This window comes from Petaurus breviceps, unplaced genomic scaffold (genome assembly GCF_028583685.1).
Source record: "Petaurus breviceps papuanus isolate PSGF00001 unplaced genomic scaffold, PetGlider_PUasm1.0 187, whole genome shotgun sequence".
Lineage (NCBI taxonomy): Eukaryota > Metazoa > Chordata > Mammalia > Diprotodontia > Petauridae > Petaurus > Petaurus breviceps.
In genome coordinates, this window is record NW_027185799.1 from 26,491,337 (window position 1) to 26,515,834 (window position 24,498).

General features: G+C 35.3%; 1 protein-coding gene across 1 annotated transcript in view; it reads right to left on the reverse strand.

Annotated features, from left to right (window-relative positions):
- The window catches only part of JAK2 (Janus kinase 2), a 149,567-nt gene that overhangs the window by 76,886 nt on the left and 48,183 nt on the right, over positions 1-24,498 (reverse strand). The window contains exons 3-6 of the mRNA XM_069090780.1: positions 21,994-22,244; positions 11,523-11,646; positions 7,577-7,694; positions 2,324-2,469 (exon numbers count right to left, since the gene is read on the reverse strand). Of these exons, the coding sequence (XP_068946881.1) occupies positions 2,324-2,469; positions 7,577-7,694; positions 11,523-11,646; positions 21,994-22,213 (608 nt within the window). The 5' untranslated portion in view covers positions 22,214-22,244. The remainder of the gene's footprint in view (positions 1-2,323; positions 2,470-7,576; positions 7,695-11,522; positions 11,647-21,993; positions 22,245-24,498) is intronic.

The following is a 24,498-nucleotide window of genomic DNA, read 5'->3' on the forward strand; positions in this document are numbered from 1 at the left end:
ACTTTGTGATTGGGCAGTGGGTCATGAGGGTTGTGATGTTCTCTGACCCTGGAGAAGGCTACATATAACCTGATGTGAAGTATTGCTCTGGGGCTCACTCATTGGAAGAGTTGTGTGATTTTGCCAGATGAGACTCTGGGCGGTCATTGAACCCCCTGGCTTTGAAGACCCAGATATTGCTGCTTCTCTCTCTGGTAACTAACTGTATATATGTGATAGTCAGAGAGCTAGAAGCCCTGTCTGTTGAATTGTGTTATTTTTGTTTTCTCTGGTTTTTTGGTCTGCTTGTAACTTCAATTTGTATTCTTCTCCTAAGTCCAGGGTGCTGACTTTTCCCCCTGAACTAGGTAAATGATATATGTTTGATTAAAGTAAAATTGTTAATCCCCTTTTTGAGCTTTCCTTTAGAAAAGCAGATCAAAGAACCTGCTAGCAGCAATCTTGGGTATGCTAGGGTATTGGCTGCTACAGGTCCCAATAGTCATTCATTCATACCTTAGGTTTTAGCAAACAGCTTGCTTCAAAGTGGATATATAAATATATAGACTATATCATACTTATATAAGCCATTTAAAATTTCATCTTGAGAAATTCTCTCTTCGTGTTCTTCCTGGCTTAACAGTAAAATGTAGCTGCTCTGCTATGAATTATTAACAAATATCCACTGAGCAAATGAAATGCTCTGAAGCAGGTTTATTATTTTAATAACCTAATAAAGATTTTTTCACTAAAGTACTGTTCCCATGGAGGTGTGGTAGTAACACTGATTTCTTGAAGGCCATATGAACAAAATGTAAGCCGTGGTTGGTCCTACCAAAGTGGGAAGGCTTTAAGTATGGACTGAATGTTCGTAGTTGGAGAACTGGTGTAGTCAAATCTGGAGAGACTCACTACCAATTTTCACAGGGTACATAATTTTTTGGTTAAAGCAAACCTTTCAGATTATAGAGGGGCTGTAAACTGTTTTGATGGAGTAAGAATACTGATTAAATTACAAAGATTTAAAGAACTAAACTACTTAAATTTTTAAACCAGGATTAGGAGGGAAGTGGAAAATTGGGAAAGAATTTTTACAACCTATGTCACTGATAAAGGACTCATTTCTAAAATATACAGAGAACTGAGTCAAATCTATAAGAATACAAGTCATTCCCCAATTGATAAATGGTCAAAGGATATGAACAGGCAGTTTTCAGAGGAAGAAATTAAAGATATTTATAAGCATATGAAAAAATGCCCTAAATCACTATTGATTAGAGAAATGCAAATCAAAACAACTCTGAGGTACCACATCTCACCTGTCAGATTGGCCAAGATGACAAAACAGGAAAACAAATGCTGGATAGGATGTGGACAAAGTGGAACACTAATGCATTGCTGGTGGAGTTGTGAACTGATCTAACCATTCTGGAGAGCAATCTGGAATTATACCCAAAGGGCTATAAATAATTTCATACCCTTTGACCCAACAATACCACTTCTAGGGTTATATCCCAGGGATCATAGAAGTGGGAAAAAGACCCAAATGTACAAAAATATTTATAGCAGCTCTTTTTGTAGTAGCAAAGAATTGGAAATTAAGGGGGTGCCCATCAATTGGGGAATAGCTGAACAAGTTGTGGTATATGCATATTATGGAATACTATTGTGCCATAAGAAACGAGGAGCACATGAACTTCATATTTACCTGGAAAGGCTTATGTGAACTGATGCTGAGTGAGAAGAGTAGAGCCAAGAGGAATTTGTATGCAATTACAGACACAACGTATGTGTGACGACCAACTTTGATAAACTGTTACTCTTCTCAGCAATCTAGAGTCATAAGTCAACCCCAAAAGACTCATGATGTTTACATCCAGAGAAAGAACTCAGTTTGAACCCAAATTGAAGCAAACTACCTGCTCTTTTTCTTTTTCTTGTTTGGTTTTTTTTCCTCTTTCTCATTCTTCATTCCATCTGACACAATCCTTCTTTATAATCTGACTAATACCTAATGTGAAAGTATTTGCAGATACTATACTTGATTGTATGCTGCCATGGGGGGAGAGGTGGGGAGGGAGAGAAAATTTGAAACTCAAGGAATTGTGGTTATGAATCTTGTAAACTAAAAGTAAACAAATTAATAAAGACCAAAAAAAATTCATTTAAGACTTTTTCATAATTTCCCTAAGGATATCCTATGTCATAAATAATACAAAAATTTGGTATTGAGTATAGACCTAAAAATCATTAAGACCTTTTTAAAAATAGGAAATAAAATATTAAAATTTTTACTATTTTTATTCATGTATAGCACTAATGTGCTATTAAAAAATAAAGTTACCTGGTAGAGTTATAGACTGCCAGTGGGGTCTGATCCTTTTCTTTAGCTATTCTCATTATATCTAAGACAGCCATCCCAAGACATTCTTCCTGTGTTTCATGAGTCACGGGTACTTTGATCCATCCATGAACAAAATCATCCCGCCACTGAAGTATAAGAAGGTAAGAAAAATGTTTTCAGTAGTTCCAGTATCACACTGTTAGCTAAAATATATTCTCCAAGAACATATGCGTCTGTGAGGGAAAAATCAGTAGCAATGCTTTTCAAAAATTTTGTCATAAAGCTCCAGTGATGTGTCTTTCATTTCAGCAGTAGAACATCTAATTTTAAATAGGGGTTCAAAAAAGATACAGAAACAGTTTATTTCAATCCATACGCTTGTGATGTTGAAATGGCATTCAATTACTAAATATTTACTGGATACCTAACGTATAAGGCATTAATAATAGCTAACAATTACATATAACATTAAGGTTTTTCATATATTTTCCCATTTCATCCTCAAAACCTGTGTGGTAGGTGCTAAAACTATGCTGATTTTCTAAATGAGGTTAAAAGAGGTGGTAATTTGCCCAGGGCCATAATTTGCAAATGCCTAGAAGGAATATCTGAACTCAGGCCTTTTTGATTTCAAATCTGATACTCTATGCCCTCTGCCATGCTGCCTCCCAATAAAATGTCCCACTAAGTAAAACACTCAGTCCTTGTTTTCAAAGAACTTATTGCTTAATTAGGAAGATGAGATGTTTACACACATCACCCCAAGACATAGGATATATTGCATAATAATAGTATACATTTCTTTACTACTTTAAGGTTTATGTTCCTCAGTCCTCAAGACAATACTATGAGGTAAAGAAGTACTGCCAAAATTCCTTTTATAATACAAATATAATTTTGTTACCTGAGCCAGGGAAAGCAAAAACAGAGAAAGAAAATGACAGTCCTATTTCCCTAATGAGTATCAACGCAAAAAAAATTTTTTTTAAATCCTAGCAATAAAATGCAGCAATATATCAAAGATCATGGTTTATACCAAGAATATACCAAGAATATTCAATGACATGAAAACTATCAACATAACTGACCACACCAATGATAAAACAACAAAAATCACGTGATTATCTCAACAGATACAGAAAAAGTTTGACAAATTGCAACACTAGAAAGCATAGGAATATGCCTTCTTAAAATAAATCTGCATCTATCCAAAACCAAGAGCAAGTATTACGTATAAAAGGGATAAGTTAGAAGCATTCCCAATACAATTAGGGGTGAAGCAAGAATGCCCATTATAATCACTATTATTCAATATTGTATTGAAAATGTTAGCTACAGCAATAAGAAAAAAATGAAGGAATAAAAATAGATACTGAGGAAACAAAACTATCACTTTTTGTAGATTATATGAAGTATACTTAGAGAACTGTAAAGAATCAACTAAAAAACTATTGAAACAACGAACAACTTTAGCAAAGTTGTAGGATATAAAATAAACCCACATAAGTCATGAACATTTCTATATATCACTAACAAAATCAAACAGGAAAAGATAGAGAAATTCTACTGAAAATAATTACAAACAATATAAATTGGCAGTCTACCTGCCAAGATAAACCCAGGGACTCTATGAACAAAATATCAAAACACTTTTTAACACAAATAAAGAAAGACTTAAACAACTGGAGAAATATTCATTACTCATGGTTTGACCCAGTCAATATAATAAAAATGACAGCTCTACCTAAATTAATTTATTTATCCAGTGCCATACCAATCAAACTACCAAAAATTATTTTAATAGAGCTAGAAAAAATTACAAAATTCATCTGGAGGAACAAAAGGTCAAGAATATCAAGGGAACTTATAAAAAAAAAAATGAAGGAAGGTGGCCTAGCAGTACCAGTTTTCAAACTGTATTACAAAGCAGTAATCATCAAAACAATCTGGCATGGCTAAGAAATAGAGTGGTCAATCAGTGGACTAGATTAGGTACACAATACACAGCAATAAATGATCATAGTAATCTAGTGTTTGATAAATCCAAAGATTCAGCTTTGGGGATAAGAACTTCTCATTTGACAAAAATTGCTAGGAAAACTGGACAGCAGTTTAGCAGAAACTAGGAATAGGCTAACATCAGACAGGTGATAGCTCACTTAGAAAAGACAAGACATTAGGCCAGACAGCAAAGGAAATAAGAGTGCCAGGCCCAGAGTCAAGAAGATTCATCTTCCTGAATTCAAATCTGGCCTCAGACACTTACTAGCTGTGTGACCCTAGGCAAGTGACTCTGTTTGCCTCAGTTTCTTCATCCGTTAAATGAGCTGGAGAAGAAAATGGCAAACCACTCCAGTATCTTTGCCAAGACAACTCCAAATGGGGTCACAAAGAGTTGAACACAACTGAAAATGACAAAAAACAAACAGCAAAGAGTTTATAATCTGTCATTTTTGTCCCTTTTTCTCCTAATCATCTTTTCTCCAGAGAAATTCATGTACAAGGAAAAAACTCTACATGTTTTTAGGTTAGGAAAGTAAAATACCTGGAAATGCTACTCAAGTTTAAATATGGCCATAATGTACATACATAAAATGTTTTACTTTACAACCTAAAAACAGTTAGTTTTTTTCCTTGTGCTTTGCTGTCTGTTGTTGTTCAGTCAATTTTCAGCTGTGCCCAACTGAAATTTTGAAAAACAAACAAAAATAACCCAAATATCTAAGGTTTTCTTGTTATTTAATGAGGACTTTTATAAGTCCTGTGACATGTATTTTTCATAGTGAACAATGTTAGTAGTTTAAAACTTAATTTTAAAATTTCAATTTTTAATCTAGCAAATAAATAAGTAAACTTGAGCAATGGTCACAAAACCATGTAATAAAATTCAATTGAGAGGGAACATGGAATAAGTATCAAATATTTTCTGCAGCATAAAAGTGAGAAAGAATGGAAAATTTTTTTACTTGCCAATGGTCATTAACTTGCTAAGTCATCATACACATTTGATGGAGAAATGGGTCCCTTTGAAGAACTTGGCAGAGTTAAATAGTGAAAAAAAAATTAGGTCACTTGTGGCTACTACTTTCTTTATACTCCCAAATTTGGCTTCCTAAAGAAAACCTGGAAGCCTCTGACAAAACTAAAAGTGTATTTGTTTCTGTGTACTCTGAGAAAAGTACCATACAATGAAAAACTCTCCAGTCTTTGAATTATTCAAAGATGTTTAGTTAACCCTTTGCTGATTCCTCTAAAGTAGCCTAGTCATACAACTTGCTGCATGCCCTGGGCACTGATGCAATTTGAGGATGACTTATCTCGTTTGTAAAGCAATGATTTGTGGAAAGGGAAGGTTATAAACAACACCAACACCCAGGAAATACACCTGGGGCTATTCAAAGACTCACTTTGGAGCTGTCACTATGAAGTTATAATGCCATGTTATATTTCAATTCCTCCCCCAAACTGATTACATCTGTCATGGTTTCTTAGATAAAAGTGGGTAGTGGAAAGGGCTCTGTCTTGGCACAGAAATCTGGGCTCTAGTCCCACTTTTAGGATTTACTAGTTCCATGGCAGACCACTTAGCCTCTAAGAAACCTGTTTCCTCATTTGTCAAACTGGAATTAACAACAGTGTTATTGTGAGAATCAAATGAATAAAGAATATAAAGAACACTGTAACCTTGGAGCACTAATTGCCAACTATTATTATTGAGTATTAAACATTTCAACTTTCATAACTGCCTAATATAGCCTGACTATTACAGCTGGTGGCACAGTAGAGAGAATGATAAGCCTGGAATCAGAAAGACCTAGGTTCAAATCCAGTCTCAGACACTTCCTGTGGGACACTGGGCAAGTCACTGACCACTGTTTGCCTCAGTAGTCATTTTACCTGTACAATGGGGATAATAATAGCATTTACCCCACAGGGTTGTTTAAGGATCAAATGAGATAATATTTGTCAAAAAAAAAAAAAAAAAGCTTAGTACCCATGCCTGGCACATAGTAGGCTTTCTATAAATGCTTATTCCCTTTCCTTTCTTTCCCTCCCTCAGCCTTCCAGTAACTGCCAGTTAACTATGAAACAGCTAAAAAGCTGTGAATGCCACAATAGTAGGAAAAGAACCATGAAAAACAGTGACTCTGTTACAGGCCATTACTAGAGACTAAAACAAAGATGTCCACTGGGACTAAGGAGATCAATCTTTGTTAACTCCTTGGTTTTCTACCTGTGCCCCTTGGTGACCTGCCTGAAAAATACTATTATACCTAAGTTACTCTCATAGTTTTTCTTAGTCTATTTAATTTTGTCTTCACTTTGTCACACTAGTTCATTAGGTATTAGAAAAAATAAATTTAAGCTATCAATGCAAAAACATTTTATTTAGTTTCTTATAGTTCAAGACAGTAGACAGAAAATACAAATGTTAAAAATACTAAATAGAAAGTGTCCCTATCTACTAAGTAGTAGAGACTAGTCCTGGAGTCAGAGGACAAGGGCTAAAATCTCATTTCTGACACTGAGAATGGGACTTCTAAAATCCCACTTTTACCTGAGTGACCCTAGTTAACTCACTTAACTCTATGGACTTCAATTTCCTCATCTGTAAAATGAGGATCTTAGGTTAGAGGGCCTCTGAGCCCCCTTCCAGTTCTAGATCCATGATCCTTGTAATGACCCTTATTTTACACATAAATATAATACATTATTAATAAATGTAATAGATACAACTTTCAGAAAGTCTGAAAAAGCCTTTCATGAATTTTCTTACAATTCATAATTTTATGTGTCTTACATTTTACTATCCATCCTTTAAAATGCCTGACAAGAATAAGGGATTATCTTGGTGGAAAAACAAAGCTCCTAAAATGTTTCATTGTCTTATTTCCAACCATTTGGAAAATTACTGTGTGGATCTTCTACAAGAGTTTAAAATAGGTTGCTGTAAAATCCAGATCACCTTTTATAGGACCCTTCTTAAAAGTCTCCTATGTGTTAAGAAGTGGGGTAAAAAAAGAAACTAGGAAATCAGATGCAGAACCAATTCAATGAGTCTTAGTATGTAAAAATTATTCTATTATCTACAGCTTTCAGACAAAAAAATAAAGCCAATAATGTGTTACTCTGCAGCTGCTGACCAAGGGAGCTGCCAGTTTTGCTTCTGCATGAAGTTGGCTCTGATTAAAGAACATACAAACAAAAAAAAAGAGTCTGTTAAATCACAAAAAACACAGATGCAAAGCATACCTGAGCAAAAAGGTATGACATGACAAAGTCATCAAGAAGAGGGGCCTCTGCACCTCGAGATATTCCATACCGATATGTTCTATTACTTCCATTACAATACCAATGAGGAAAGTAAAACCTAGGAAAAAAAACAATTAATAGCAATGAGTTCATTTTCAACTAATAAAAAGACAAATAATATCTCAATTCTTTGAAGAATGAAATCTTTTTTTTAAATGGATGCACCAGTACAAGTAGATATGAATAATAATGATCATTTTAATCATAGTTTTTAAAGCTGTGCCTTTTAAGATGATATCTGAGAGGAAGAAGGGTAGATGAGAAAATATCAATGTAGTTAGAAAACCTGAAGAACATTATGAGCATGAGTACTACTAGGACTTCAATAAATTTAGAGTTGGAAAAGACCTCAGAGATTATCTAGTCCTGGTATGGGGAACCTGCAGTCTCAAGGCCACATGTGGTCTCAAGTACAACCCTCTAAATGAATCCAAACTTCACAGAAGAAATCCCCTTAAGGGACCTAGAAGGTCAGGCCACATGTGGCTTCAACACTGCAGGTTCCCCCATCCCTGAGTAGTCCAACCCCCTCATATGAGAAAACTGAGGGAGGCCCAAAGAGGCCAAGCCCAAAATCACACAGGAAGTAAAATGTAAAGGAGGGATTTGAACTCAGGCCCTATTACCTAAAGTACAAATTCAGGACTCCAGTGATCTTTCTGCAAATTTTGTGAATTAGTTAAAAAAAATTCTGGGATTTACAACACAGATAACTATACAAATGGCTAGCTACCTTTCTGTCCTTTGCCAGACATGTTCTACTATTTCAGAGTGTACAATTTTCAAAGTAATGGCCAGAAGACTAAGGAGTAAGATCTAACTTATGTTAATACAAATGTCAAGGGAGATTCTGGGACATTTCTAGCAAGGTCTGACAATCCTTGAAATCTCTTCCCCTCTCTGCTTCCTGCTACTTGGAATTCCACACAGAATTTAGTTTAAAATTTTGATCACAGTTGATTAATGAGTATTTTTGAGATATGTAACACTTGAAAATATTATCATTCCAAAGGACTTGGGAGTAAACTGAAGCAAGAGAAAGAAAGGAAGAAAAGGAGAAAGAAAACATGCAATAGAAAAGAAAAAAAGGAAAGAAGAAAAGAGAAAGAAAGAAGAAAATACTGCTTTAGAGTACTGAGAATTTCTATCTCCTATCTACACATTGCTTCATATCTAGAAGGTAATGCTTCTTTATTTCCCCATCTCAAAATCCTTTTCCTTCTGGGCTTAGCTCAGGAGCCACCTCTTCTCTACAGACTCTTCTGATTTTGGCTCTTAACTACCATCCCCACTACTTAGTGCTCTTTTTCTTCATGGCTCCAGACGACAGAACTAGAAGCAATGAGAGCAAGCAAATTTAAGCCTGATACAAGGAGAAAACTCCTTAAGAATTAACCAGACAAAAGTGCCAAGTATGCTAGCCTCCCCCTGAAGCAAAGACTGGATATCTGCTTCTCTGGTACTTGTAGAAGGGATTCTCTAGCAGGTGTGGCTCATAGCAAATATAGTTAAGAGATAAAAATGCACGTTCAAAGTCATCTAGTCCAAGTTCCTCATTTTACTGTAGAGAAAACTAGATAGCCAAAAGGGCCTTTCTTCTCTGACTTTTTGAGACTACTCAAATTACCTTGTATTACATTTATTTACATGTTGTATTTCTTCAGTAGAATGTTAGCTCCTTAAGGGGAAGACTTCTTTTGCATCTTTCTATGCTCACTATCTTGTACACAATAACCACTTAATAAATACTGTTTATTGAATTGAATTGAGAGAACAAAAAGAGAGTGGAACCAAAGACATCCTTTGTTTAAGGCTGGACCTATGAAACAGTTACCACCTATGAGACTTTAAGGTAAGAACTAGGCTTTTTTCCAATGGTAAAATGAGACATCTGGACTAGATTTGAAGTCACATCCAACTTTAAATCTATGATCCTCTCTAATCCTAAATTCTGTTACAAAAAATGTGATGCCACTATTACTGTCATAAGTTGTTCTTACACATGCTAAATTAACATTTTATAGATTTTTTTTAAAAAAGATGAGCTGATTTATTCAAAGAATATAAAAACTACTGTTTGCTAAAGCTGCTGTAGAATTCTAATCTTTGAATTTTTAACCATTAATACTTCTGATAGAAAGCTTTTAGGTTCTACTTGCAAATGTGATTGTAGAAGCTTCTTCCAAGAATTTTGTTGCTGTTCTGTTGTTTTCAGTCATGTATGACTCTGTGACCTCATTTGGGGTTTTCTTGGAAAATATACTGGAGTGATTTGCAATTTTCTTCTCCAGCTCATTTAACAGATGAGGAAACTGAGGCAAACTGGGTTAAATGACTTGTCCAGGGTTATACAACTAGTAACTATCTGAGGCCAGACTGGAACTCAGGAAGATGAGTTTTCCTGACTCCAGGCCCAGTACTCTACTATGCCACTCAACTGCCCAATAATAGAATGTTTATATTCCACAAAATAAAAATGCCAAAATGAAAATTTGTTTTCAGTCATTTTCATACTGAAATTTTATTTTAGGAAATCTAGGTTTGAAATTGTCTTCCTTTTTTACTAAAAACCAATAATATCAATCACATGAGGAGAAACACAAACTCCCTCAATAATGCTGATTCTGCAAAAAGTACAAGTCATAGAAGTTCCAAGACACATGTGGTGAATTAACTGTGTATGTTTATATATACATGCACATATTTGTGTTTATAAACACATACATACTTAATTCATTTATCCAAGCACTGTGCTAGGGAAAGACAGAAGCAAGATAGCCCCTGCTCTATTAAATATGAGCAAAGAAAAATATGCAAAACAGATACAAAACAAGTTCCATGGGAAGGGCAGGAGCAGTTGACAGGATAAAAAAGCTAGGGATTGAGCCTCTGAGAGGAAATGAGTGAATTTCAGGAATGGGGGGCGGGGAAGGGAGGAAAGCAGCCTGTACATAGGCATGAAGACTTTTTGACCTCTTATTTGACAGCAGACATGCCTGACCCCCTCATCCCTGCTAGACATTTTCTAGTTTATTATCTCTTCTGATAGAAAATAAGCTCTACAAGAACCTGAGCTGTTTAATTTTTGTCCTTGTATCCCCAGGATCTAGCTACATTCCTGGTACATGGCAAGTGCTTATGGATGGATGGATTGCTTGATCACATGTCTGTTCCCCCTCCCTACTAGAAAGCAAGCTAGATGAAATCAGCAACTGTCTTTTTAAAAAATCTGAATCCCCAGCTGCTAGCACAGCTTCTGGTGCAGAGTGGACATAAGTAAGTGCTTGCTGAGTCAGCTTAGATGCCGAAAAGACATCCGCTTGGAGAGGGCCATTAGGAAGTTGTTGACATGGGTCTGTAAGATGAGGACAGAAACTACAGCTAAATATGTAGATCTTGGAGTTGTAGATACATGACGTTAGATTTTGTTAAATATCATGTAATGAACCCTACTTGAGTTTAAAATAGGCCAAAAAAAATATTTTCCTCATGAATAACTGACAAAAAATTACTTGTTCAGAAAAGGGAGGGTCCTAGTGGAATTTTATTTTATAATTCAAAGCACCTGTTTTTAATGGAAAATGTTTTCTACCCTGTGAACTTTCAGTACTGTTAACTGTCCTCACCAGGTTATGTTTCCACAATTACAGTTAAAAATGTTGAACTCTCAGTCACCACCAGAATGCAATTAGCCACAAAATTTGACTCCTAGAGAATTCTGACTAACCAACCTTTTACTGTTTTATACAAAGGGGATTAAGATTTGATTTATTCTCTGTTGGTTTAGTCCCTTAATTTTCATAATTAATTTGAAAATTTGTCATTCCCCTCCCCACTTTTCCTTATCATCATATAAAACATTTCACTACCTTACTTGGAAAAGTACCTTATTCGGTAGAGGACATTGAACCTGGTTGCCTCATCTACATGGAAGACATGGTTGGGAGGATACCAGATCCTCTCAGTTTCACTCATTAAAGCAAACATATTATGATAGACAGGTGTGATACCTAGGAAAACAGAAAAATTATTATAGCTATTGGTCAATATAAATATGAAATAAAAAGTATATCTATTTTTAATTTCCAATTAGCAGTAGTGAGATATGCATACACTAAAAGTACTTAAAAGACTAAAAATATTTATTATTCAGGAAACTAGCATGATAGTCAGTGGCAGCCCAAATTGTCTCAAATACCATTAATTTTCTGCATTCTACTGTATATAAGGGAAAACATAAGAATGAGAAGCAAAGTTTAACCTGTGGTTGCATTTAAAACGGGATAAAACAATGGTACGGTGTCTGATTTTTCTTCCCCTCAGGTAATAATTGGTTTTTTATAATACATACAATGAAAAAACTCTAGCATGAAGGATATATTGTTCTGCTAAGAGAGAGGAGAGGCAAGAAAACATACTTTTACAAGTTATTACAAAGTACTAGTAAATTGCAATCACCATAATATGACAAAAACATGAATTAATTGGCTCCATTTTTTTAAGATTAATCACAATTTGCTTAATATGTTAATAAATGAAATAGTAATTTTTAATTCTGTTTAAATCTATGACTGATACAATAGATTCAAGGACAATTACTTCATAAATATGAAACCACAGAATTACAATCAAGGTAGATAACACTGTATTATAGATTTAAGAATACAATTTAAATATCGTATAGAAAAATATTTTTGCTTGTTATTGATGCACATTAAGAATGCTTTGTATGTAGGTAGTCAAACTATTTTAAGCATATACTGTCAGTATAATGAGTTTTTCCAACAGGGTTCCAAAAAGAGTGGTAACATATCTTAAGATAAGAGTATATAATTTATGTAGCTGATAAAAGTCTATTCTAAATACAAATACACGCAATGGGTGCTGAGTGGGGCAGGGAGGTACATATATCTCTTTAAATTACTATGACAGATAACTCAACATAATACTAACCACCACCACCACCACCACAAATTTATTGATAGCTTTAAGGACTGCAAAACATTTTTCTCCTAGAAATCCTTTATGGTAGGTAGTACAAATGGGATTGTCCTCATCTTCCAGAGGAGAAACCTATTTTCTGAGAAGTTAAATGACTTGCCCATGGTCAGAGATCTAGTGTCTAAGGAAAGAAAGAGAGGTCTCTGGGGTAGCAAAGGTTATGACAGCCGACTATAAATCTGGCATGTTCTAAAAAGTCTTTGAATAAGGTTCAAACAGCAGAATATTTTTTAAGGATCAGCCTAGGTAAGTGCAAAGAAGTTTCTTACTAGAATGCTGGACATGAGATAATCAACTTTGTGGTCATACTAAATGGCCCTCAGTCCTATGTGACTTCTATTTCTGGAAATGACTGTGAAATTATATAAAAAAGTGCAAAAGACTACAAATTTAACATCTACAAATATTAATTGATTTGCTGGTACTCAACATGACTTCTTCACCTAATGAACAAGTTAGCACAGTTCTGATGGAAAGAAATCATATCCATGTTGATATTCTTGTTAAAAATAAAACCTATAACATATACAAGTTGTTGGTAAATGGAAGGATAACTCCCTGTTTCTCCTTATATAAGAAGGGGAAAAGGTGTTGGTTTCCCATCATACATCCAAAAGCAGCAAGAAATATAACTTCATGAGATATCCTCGCCTTGCAACATTTCTGATGAGAATAAGTGGACCAAAAAGATAACTGCGGCCCACATGTAAATATCCATGCCTGGAATCACTTCAGACTTTTCTTCTTCCTCAGCATTCTTTCTTTTCTGCTCCCTCCCCGCTTTTCAGCTCTATTATCTTGTCTTCTCCATTAGAATGTTGTTCTTCCTTCATTTTCAAAGATCAGTAACATCATGAATGACTGATGTCTTAACTTGCATGTGAACTGGATTTAAGTGAAGTAGAGTGACACAAGAATATCAGCCTCACTCTCTTTTCCAGAGTCATCCAGCAACAAGACAAAAGTCAGGACAACTGGTGACAGCCTAGAAAACAGTGGAAGACCTTGGTATTTTCAGTATCTTACCAGCTCTAAGAACTCCACAGTATTTGCTTCAGAAATCTTCAAGGCCATTGGAATAAATTGTTTTCATCTGCCCATTCCATTGGGAGAAGTCTTCATATGCCTGGGTTAGGTACCTGCCTAACTGAACAAGTTTAAAGCCTGTCAACTAACCCTCCATTAGAATATAAGCTCCTTGAAGGTAGTGATTATTTTGTTTTATTTTATATGAATCCCCCAGAACTCAGCTGAGTCAAATCAACAAGCATTTATTAATAAGCCTTTACTATGTGCACTGTTTTTACCTTTTTGTGGGAACATAAAAAAAGACAAAAACAGTTCCTGCCCTCAAGGACTAAAGTGATATGAACTGGCACATAGTAAATGATTATCTCTCTACTATATAATTAAAAAGAAAAGCACATGTTAGATATGAGAGAATTACAATTTCACGTACTCCCTTTTTCTGTTCTACTATACATATGAAAATGGCTGTTTTATTTTGTGTTGTTATAATCAGAATCATATTTTTAAAAAGGAACACCTGTCATATTTCTCCAGAAGATGCTCCTCTGTATTTTCTACTTCTTAAATTTAGTTTCTTTGGTCAGTTTTCAAAACTAGAACTCATAGCTTTATTTCCAACTGAAAGGGTACCTGGGAGAACAGTGTGCTTTGATGGGGGTGGGGAGAGGGAGTTATTTAAAACTTCAGAAGTGTCTGCTGGGCTTTTCCTAAAAAGAAAGCTTTTAATACTTTCAAGGGAACCTTATGTTTACCTAAATTCATCCTCAAATTTTTTTTGTTTTAAATAATACTATGCAAATTCAGACTACCAACTGAAAAACTTTAACTTGTACTTCATTAATGGAAAATTTAAGATAATTTGATAAGGAAATGGTTTTACTAAGCAAAATGATGATGTAATGAATATTGTAAGATAAATTGTTAATTGTATATATACTGACAATGTCATTACTATTCATCCGAGTGAGTTTAACTGGTTATTTTGTGAGAAGGGAGAAAAGTGTATGGAAATTGTCAAGGTAAAAGAGGGCAGGATTGTGAAGGACTTTAAGAGCTAAACAGGATTTTATATTTGATCCTGGAGTTAATAGGCAGCCACTGGAGTTTACTGAGTTAAGTGAGTGCTTTAGGAAAATCACTTTCCCAGGTGAGCAGACGATGGACTAGAATGGGGAAAGATGAGGCAGGAGGACAAACGAGAAGGCTAGTTCAAAAGCCTACAGAGAAAGTGATGAGAACTGGTGCCAGGGTATCAGCAGTGTGAATGGAGAAGAGGGGATATATACAAGAGATGATGTTGTGAAACAGAACTGATGAGACCTGATAACAAATTGGATATGTGGGGTGAGTGGAGAAAAGGAAATGAATATGACACTAGGGTTGTAAGCCTAAGTGACTGGGAGGGTAGTGAAACCTTCAATAGTAATAGGGAAGTTCCAAAGAGAAGAGAGCTTGGGGACAAAGATGATGAGTGTCAAAGTCTTATGGAAGGGGACAAATGAATAGAAAAATTCTACAAAAAAGATCTTGCAAATTAAATCAACTTTAATATTAAGTGACTTGGGCAGAGCAGAAGCAGGAAATTGAGTGACGTCCCCCCACAACAACCTCAAATACCTATAAAATATGACTGAACAAATTTTAGAGCTACAGAACCCATAAAGTAACAGAGAGAAACAAATCTCCCTTCTGAAGGCAGCCTGGAAGGCCAACAGAAAGAGTTCATCACAGTGCACTGGAAACTGAGCACAGTCCCAAGTGAGCCTCTGGGATATAGCCCCAGGGAGGCAGAAAGGGCCAGAGCAGACTCCTGGAGAGTGAATCAACAGGAGCTGTGGCAGATTACAGATTTTCAACCCATAAATGCCAAAAAGAAAGTAAAAAGTCAGTAAGGAACTCTGTTGGAAATAAATGGTGTGGTCCAGCCCCTGACCCCCACAGCAAGAGGTGGAAGAGGCGCAGCAGCTGCCATGTGGCTGCCTAAGGAGCCCCTAGCCTACAGATTGTAGGGGAAGCAAGCAACCATTCCAAGGGTAATCCCTCTTGCTTTGACCTGCTTAGATCTGGATCGCTGTCTTGGGAGGAGGACCTGGGGTGAGAACACCAGTTTGCCAGTGTGGTTTAGAGAGGGCGCCCTCCTCAGATCTCTGATAACATCTGCACAAACCCCAGAGATTTGGAACAAAGCCCACCTCTCTGGAAGCAGAGTTCTACTGTGGCAAAGAGCTCAAAAGTCAAGTAATTGACTGGCAACACAAACAAGCAGAGGAAGCAAACAGAGCAATTGAACCTTAGATTCCTTTTGGGGGGACAAAAAAGGTCAAAGCATGGAATGGAAGGAAGATAACAAAGTCTGAACTTCTGCATCAAAAGCTTTCAAGAAAAATATGAATAGGTTACAGGACATGGAGGAGCTCAAAGAGGACTTTGAAAATCAAGAGAAGTAGAGGAAAAATTGGGAAGAGATATGAGAATGATGCAAGAAAATCATGAAAAGACAGTCAACAACCTGACTGAAAAAAATAACACCCTAAAAAATAGACTAACTCAAATGGCAAAAGAGGCCCAAAAAGCCAGTGAGGAGAATGCCTTAAAAAGCCAAATTTGCCAGATGGAAAAGGAATTTCAAAAATTCACTGAAGCGAATAATTCCTTCAAAATTAGACTACAGCAAATGGAAGCTAATTACTTTATGAGAAACCAAGATACTATAAAATATACCCAGACAAATGAAAAAATAGAAGGTGATGTGACATATCTCATGGGAAAAACCACTGACCTGGAAAACAGATCCAGGAGAGATAATTTAAAAATAATTGGACTACCTGAAAGCCATCATCAGAAAAAGTACCTAGAAATCACCCTTCAAGAAATTCTCAAGGAAAATTGCCCTGATATTTTAGAACCAGAGGGCAAAATAAAAATGGAAAGAATTCACTGATCACCTCTTGAAAAAGATCCCAAAAAGAAAACTCCTAGGAATATCATAGCCACATTCCAGAGTTCCCAGGTCAGGGAGAAAATATTACAAGCAGCTAGGAAGAAACAATTTGAGTATTGTGGAAACACAATAAGGATAACATAAGATCTAGCAGTTTCTACATTAAGGGATCGAAAGGCATGGAATATGATATTCCAGAGATCAAAGGAGCTAGGATTAAAACCAAGGATCACCTACCCAGCAAAACTGAGTATCATGTTTCAGGGGAAAATATGGTCATTCAGTGGAATAGAGAACTTTAAAGCATTCTTGATGAAAAAACCAGAATTGAATAGAAAATCTGACATTCAGATACAAGAAGCAAGAGACGCATAAGGTAAACAGGGAAAAGAAATCATAAGGAACCTATGAAAGTTGAACTACTTACATTCCTACATGGAAAAATGATAATTGTAACTTATGAAACATTTCTCAGTATGGGAATAGTTGAAAGGAATAGAAATGTGTGTGTGTGTGTGTGTATACATATAGATGTCTATACAGGAGGGTATATGAATACATATGTGAGTATGTGTATATATGTGTACAGATATACATAGACAGAGGGTACAGGACCAGTTGAATAGGAAGGGATGATACTTAAAAGGTGAAATTAAGAGGTGAGAGGAATATAATGAGAGGAGATGGGGAGAGATAGAATGGGATAAATTATCTCATATAGAAGAGGCAAAGGAAAACTATTACAATGGAGGGGAAGAACAGGAAGGCAAAAGGGAATGAATCAACCTTATTCTCAATGAATTTGGCTTAGGGAGGGAATGATATACACACTAAACAGGGTATCTCACCCTACAGGAGAGTAGGGGGAAAGGGGATGGGGGGGGTGATGGAAGGGAGGGCAGGCTGCGGGGGAGGGAAGTTGGAAGCACCCACTTTTGAAAAGGGACAGGATCAAAGTAGAGAATAGAACAAGTGGGGGGTAGAATGGGATGGAGGGAAATATAGTCAGTCTTTCACAATATATTCACTATGGAAATGTTGTGCATAACTACTCATGTACAACCTATATTGAGTTGCTTATCTTCCCAGTAATGGTGACTAGGGAGGTAGGGAAAGAATCTGAAATTCAAAGGTTTAAAATCAAATGTTTAAAAAATATTATTATTATTATTATTTTACATGTAACTGGGAAATAAGATATACAGGCACTGGGGCACAGAGTTGTACCGTGCCCAACTGGAAAGTCGTAGGGGGTATGGGGAAAGATACGGGAGAGAACAGATTTGGGGAGGGGATATTCAGTGGGATCACTGCTTTGGGGTGGTGGGTAGGGGAAAAACAGGGAGAAAATTTGTAACTCAAAAATCTTGTGGAAATAAATGGCGTAAACTAAAAAATAAAAAAATAAAAAAAAAACAAGAATCGCCTACCCAGCAAAATTGAATATAATGTTTCAGGGGAAAATACGGTCATTCAATGATATTGAATAGGATTTTCAAGAGTTCTTGATGAAAAAACCAGAGTTGAATAAAAAATTTGATTTTCAAATACAAGAAGAAGGTAAACAGTGAAAAGAAATTATAAGGAACTTATTGAAATCGAACTATTTACATTCCTACTTGGTAAAATGATAATTGTAAACCATAAGACTTTTCTCAGTATGAGGATAACTGATGGGAATGTATATGCATATATATATATGTATACATACATATGTTTATATAGGAGGGTATATGTATTTTTATTTTTTTCATATAAGCAATTGGGGTTAAGTAACTTGCTCAAGGTTACACGGCCAGTTATTTCTGGGTGTGGTGCTAAGTATCAGAGCCTGGATTCGATCCCAGGTCATCCCAACTCTGGGACCGGTGCTCTTACTCACTGAGCCACCTGGCCACCCTGGTATATGTATTATTAAATACATATGTGTTTAAAGAATAAAAAATAAAAAATAAAAAAAATAAAAAAATACATGTGTGAGTGTGTGTAATATGTGTACATGTATACATAGACAGAGAGCACAGGATCAGTTGAGCAGGAAGGGATGATATCTAAAAACATAAAATTAAGAGGTGAGAGAGGAATATAATGAGAGGAGATAGGGAGAGATAGAATAGGGTAAACTGCCTCATATAAAAGAGGCAAAACAAAATTGTGACAACGGAGGGGAAGAACAGGAAGGTGAAAGGAAATGGGTCAACCTTACTCTCACTGAATTTGGCTTGAGGAGGGAATAACATACACACTAAATTGGGTATCTTACCCTACAGGAAAGTAGAGGGGAAAGGAATAAGAGGGGATATGATAGAAGGGAGGCAGATTGGGGGAGTGGGTAATTATAAGTACACACTTTTGGAAAGGGACAGGGTCAAAGTAGAAAATAGAGTAAGTGGGGGGAAGGATAGGATGGAAGGAAATATAGTCATTCTTTCACAATGTATCTACTATGGAAATGTTTTTTGTAATTACACATGTATAACCTATATTGAATTACTTTTCCTCCCAGCAGGGGTGGGTGATAAGGGAAGAAGGGGAAGAATCTAGAAATCAAAGTTTTAAAATCAAATGTTAAAATTTATATATATTTACATCCAATTGGGCAATAAGATATATAAGCACTGGGGCACAGAAATCCATCTTGCCCTACTGGAAAGTCAGAGGGGTATGGGGGAAGATATAAGAGAGGGCAGATTAGGGGAATAGGTATTCAGTAGAATCGCTATTCTGGGGTGGGGGTGAGTGGTAGGGGAAAGATAGGGAGTAAATCTGTAACTCAAAATCTTGTGGAAATGAATGTTAAAAACTAAAAATAAACAAATTAAACAAAAAAAGGCAAAAAAAATTCAGTGACTTTAATACAAAAGTGGGTAAAGAGGCTAAAGATCAAAAAATGGAAGTCAAATAGTTATAATATACAGAAGTCTACACTTAAACAGCATAAGTATTTTCTTCGTTGAATCAAATTTTTATTGATATCTTATGTTTTTACATCACCTATCTCTCTCCTTACTTCTTCCCAGAATTCCATCATCCCATGACAAAGAATTTTTATAATTTAAATGTAAATTTTTTTTAAAAAGTCAAAGAGGGAAGAGATAAAAATCAGTAAAACTGATCAATCCATAGAAAAAAATCTGAAACACCACTGCAAAGGGATGAGCGGAGATGTTTTCCACGAATAATTTTTTTTTTTAAGAAGAGAATTGGTAAGTACTAGACATGGTGAATAACAATTGGGGGTGGGAGGAATTCTGATGAAGAAACTCCATGGACAAATGCAAACTGACTTCAGCTCTGTAATTTAGTCTTAGAGAGGTACTTGTGATCACAAAGAGGTTAAATCATTTTCTCAGGGCCACATAGTCAATATACATAAGAGGTGGCACTTGGTGGACTCTGAGGCCCCTAAGCTTCCTCCAAACACCAAATTATATCATAGATAATGAAAATACACGTGTCTTAGGAAAAGAATGGTTCTAGATGTAGGAGTTACTTTTGAATAATCTGTATATAATAAGACCACTACTTTGTTAGAACAAAGAGTAAAATTAGCACTAAATTAGAAGATAAAAATTGGAGGATACAAAGAGTGATCAAAGCAGCTCTAATCTGACCTATTTTTAAAAATGGCTTTAACGGGAACAGATAAATGATAACGAATAAAGGAGTAGACCTTTCCTGAGTCTACTACCACTATTTCTTACATTAGTTTGACATTTTGGCAATTGACCCAATGAGGAGACCAAAAAAGCCTAGAAACTCTCCTCAGCAAACTCTTGATCTTGTTAAACAGAGAAATATAGCAGCTGAGAGCAACATATATTTAGATTATAAACTCATTTGTAAAAAATATTAAGCAATACAGGGCGGAAGATTACGAGGAGCATTACTTCCAATGGGGAAAAGTAGCAGTAAAAAAAAGTAACTTTATAGAAAGTATATGGTATGAGATTCAAATGAACCAGATTATTTTAATCCCATTTAAAGATGAAACTGGAATAGGAGAAATGGATGAAAATAGAAAATATCTGTTATTTCAATAAACTTTTGTATGTCAACAACAACAGTGAACTACTGCTACACATCAACTCCAACATCACGGTTCCCAATATGTTGTATGAAGTACTACAGAAAACCAAAACGAGTAAAATAGTCACACTGAGTACTCAGAGAAGGGTCTATGCTAGAGGCAACATGATTTCAAGGGCAATGATTTTGAGGACATATATTGACATGACATATGAAAGGAGGGAAGATACTAAATAACTGGGGGAAAGGACGGATGTTATTTATACTAAAAAAGGTGACTGTGAGGATAATAATAAATTTAACCCATAAGTCTACTTTCCATGAGAAAATATCATCAAGCCCTACAGAACTGCAGAAATCTGACTCAAGAGTAAAAGCCTAAACAAGAATATAGTAAAAATCAAGTGGCCAAAGAATGTCTACTGTTTGCTCAGAATGTTATGCATAGCTGGAAGGACAGGCTACTGGAGGTGGTTCCCCATTATACTGTAAGTTCCTTGACAGGGACTATCTTTTGCCATTTTTTGCATCCCAGTACTTACCATTATGTGTTAAGCACTGTTCTAACTTAATAAATTTCACTGAATTAAAATGAAGTTGGTCCTCATAAAAGTGGGCAACTCCTTGTCTCATAGCATTGTCCCCTATCTTCTTGGCTTCACTTGAATGCCTGAAATACTCTGAAATCCTACCCATTCTTCAAGGACAAGATCAGATCACATCTGTCATAAAATCTCCACGATTTCCCTGCCTCATACCCCAATCTCAGTTGAAAATTATTTTTCTCTCCTTAGAGTTTGTATAATGTAAGCCTATATTATATCATTATACAAGGTTATGAGGAACAAATGAGATAACATGAAAAGTGCTTTGTAAATCTTAATGAACAAAATGAATGTCAACTATTATCACCATTATTTTCTATTCAGTATTGTAATTAGTATATTTACTATATAGTTACCTAATACTATGTCTATATTTATTGCCTTCCCTCCTGAACTAACAGCTCCATGGAGCAAGGATACATCTTAATCCATTCCAGTAATCACTCAATCTTGGCATACGGTCATTTAATATAAAGTTATTGAATGTTTAATAAATATTCCTACTTCTTACTGTTATTAGCATTGCTGACTCTAACAATCCCTCTCTCTCATACCTCCAAATCTGTGGTAAGCAAGTTTGTTCTTCTATAAAATGAAACTAAGGCCCCTAGAGATTAAGTGACTTATCTAATGTCACACAGTTAGCAAAGAAAACAGCAGGGATTTGAACTAAAGACCTCCAACTCCAAATCTTATACTCTATATCAACTCACTTAAAGAGGCTATCCAACAATTGCCTTTTTTATACTTACCACAAGCTTTACAAGCAGCAATACAAATTTCCTCAGCAATATATTCCCCAACTGGAAATTGTAGATAATCTCCTTCAGCCTTCCCAAGAGAGTGGTAAAGATAGACCTGAAGAACTGGCTCTATCTGCTTCAAAGTATCATCATTCCCAGGAATATCTCCATTTTGGTGGGTAGAAGATGTGGCTGATCCCTCCATTTCTGTCATGGTGAGGCAAGCCATTCCAGTGCTGAATTTTCTTTAGTGCATTTGCCTGTAAGAAAAATAAACAAAATCACAAATGAAACCAATATTGCTAATGTTATCTTTGAACAAAAACTCCTTGAAAACAGTCTAGTGTCAAAATCAAATCATTTTAGCCAGTAAGGCACTAGGAGGCGTTACTAAAGAACACTTAAGCTTTATCTTAAACTGTCCTCAAGGGGTTTACCTACTAGATGGAGAGATAGATATAAGCATGTTAAAATAGAAAAAAAAAAAGGTTTGAATAATGAATAAGACAGCAACGGAAGAAACATCACAAAGACAGGTTGTGATTAACTGTCAATTATACAGACAATAACTGTAAGCGGTTAGGGGAGGAAGAGAACTTTAGACTGGGGTGCTTTCGTTTGTGAGCAAATAGTTTTAATATTTGGAAACATTCATAAAAAGTCAAACTTTCTTCCTGGCCTAAAAGGAATGAAAGGGAAAAGAAGGAGACCAAAAAAAAAAGTGAAAATGAATTAGATGTTGCTAGAATAGGGGAAAAAAACTGAATTAGCAATAAACTTTTAAACCATACTTGGAATAGAATATAATTGAATTTAAAAGTAAAAGTAAAAGATAAAATAGCAAATTTTACATAAAATATGATTAAAATCCAAAATGTATAAGGAATTATTATAAATTTATAAGATCAGGAACCTTTCCCCAACAGACCAAAGGATATGGAGAGTTTTCGGGAGAAATGCAAATGATCAAAAACCATGTAAAATGTTCCAAATCAAATACAAGAACTATAAATTAAAAATAATTCTGAGTTTTAATCTCATACTTATCAAATTAGCAAAAAATAAAATAAATCACCATAATTACTGATGGATTGGCTCCAGAAGAAATGTATACCAATATGTTCTTGGCGGAATTATGAATTAGTTCAAAAAGTTTGAAAGAAAATGTAGAGCTACAATGGAAAAGTGACTAAACATTTCAGACTCTCTGACCCAATATTTCCAAACATTTACCCATAGGAAGTCAAATACAGAGGGAAAGTTCCCTCATAAAAAGAAATGTTTTTATTAGCACTTTTTTGTGGTAGCAAGAAACTAGAAACAAAATGAGTACTTGTTTGTCTCAATAAACAAGTATATAAATGTAATATAAAGTGATTCAGAGTAAAGTAAGCAAAAGAGAACAATTTATACAATAAACAAAATACTAAAAGTTATCAGAACTCTGACTAGTTTATTGATCAATCAACTTGAGAGGCCAAATGAAGAAACACACCTTCTTCCTCCTCTCCCCCCTAAAATGGTCACAGAATATGCAAATGACACTGCAGTCAAATCAGGTAATTTTCTTCAATAGCACCTCTTCAACATCATGGTAAAGAGATCTGTTTTGTTTCTTTGTTTAAAAAAAAAAGTTTAAAGGGTGGGGTGGAGGTTGTGAAATAACAGTGATAACTTTTTAAAGTACCAGTAAAATATTAGATAAAACAAAAAAAACTTTGCACTTGAGTCAGAGAACCTAGATCAAAAACCCAGTTATTCCATTCAACATAGCTGGGTGACCTTAAGTTAATTAACTTCTCAGAGCTTCAATTTGCTGATCTCTATGATGAGGGGATTGGACTAGATGGTTTCCAAGGTCTCTTCTGGCTCTTACATTTTGTGACATTTTGTTTTCTATACTTATTCATCAGAGAAAAAAATAAATTCCTAATAAAAATATATAATTTATAGACCTAAATACCATCCACATTTGCTGATAACACATAAGATAATTTACTTTAAAAATCTTACAGAATCAACAAAGAAACTGAGCCAAATTTAGTAAATAGCAGAAATCAAAATAAAGCCACAAAAATCAAATGCATTTCTATATAGCAATTTTAAAATCTAGGAGGAAATAGGCAAAGGCAAGTCTCATTAAAAAAAAAAAACAAGAAATGCATGAAATCTTAGACATGATCCACCAAGACACACCAAGGACCTGCACAGGTATAGTTACAGAATGCTCTTTGAAGAACTAAAGAATGATAGGCTAACTCAAATGGCAAAAGAGGCTCAAAAAGGCAATGAGGAGAAGAATTCTTTAAAAAGCCAAATTTGCCAGATGGAAAAAGAATCTCAAAAGCTCAATGAAGAGAATCATTCCTTCAGAATTAGACTGCAGCAAATGGAAGCTAAGACTTTATGAGAAATCAAGATACTATTAGACAGATACAAACAAATGAAAAAATAGAAGGCAATGTGAAATATCTCACTGGAAAAACCACTGACCTGGAAAACAGATCCAGGAGA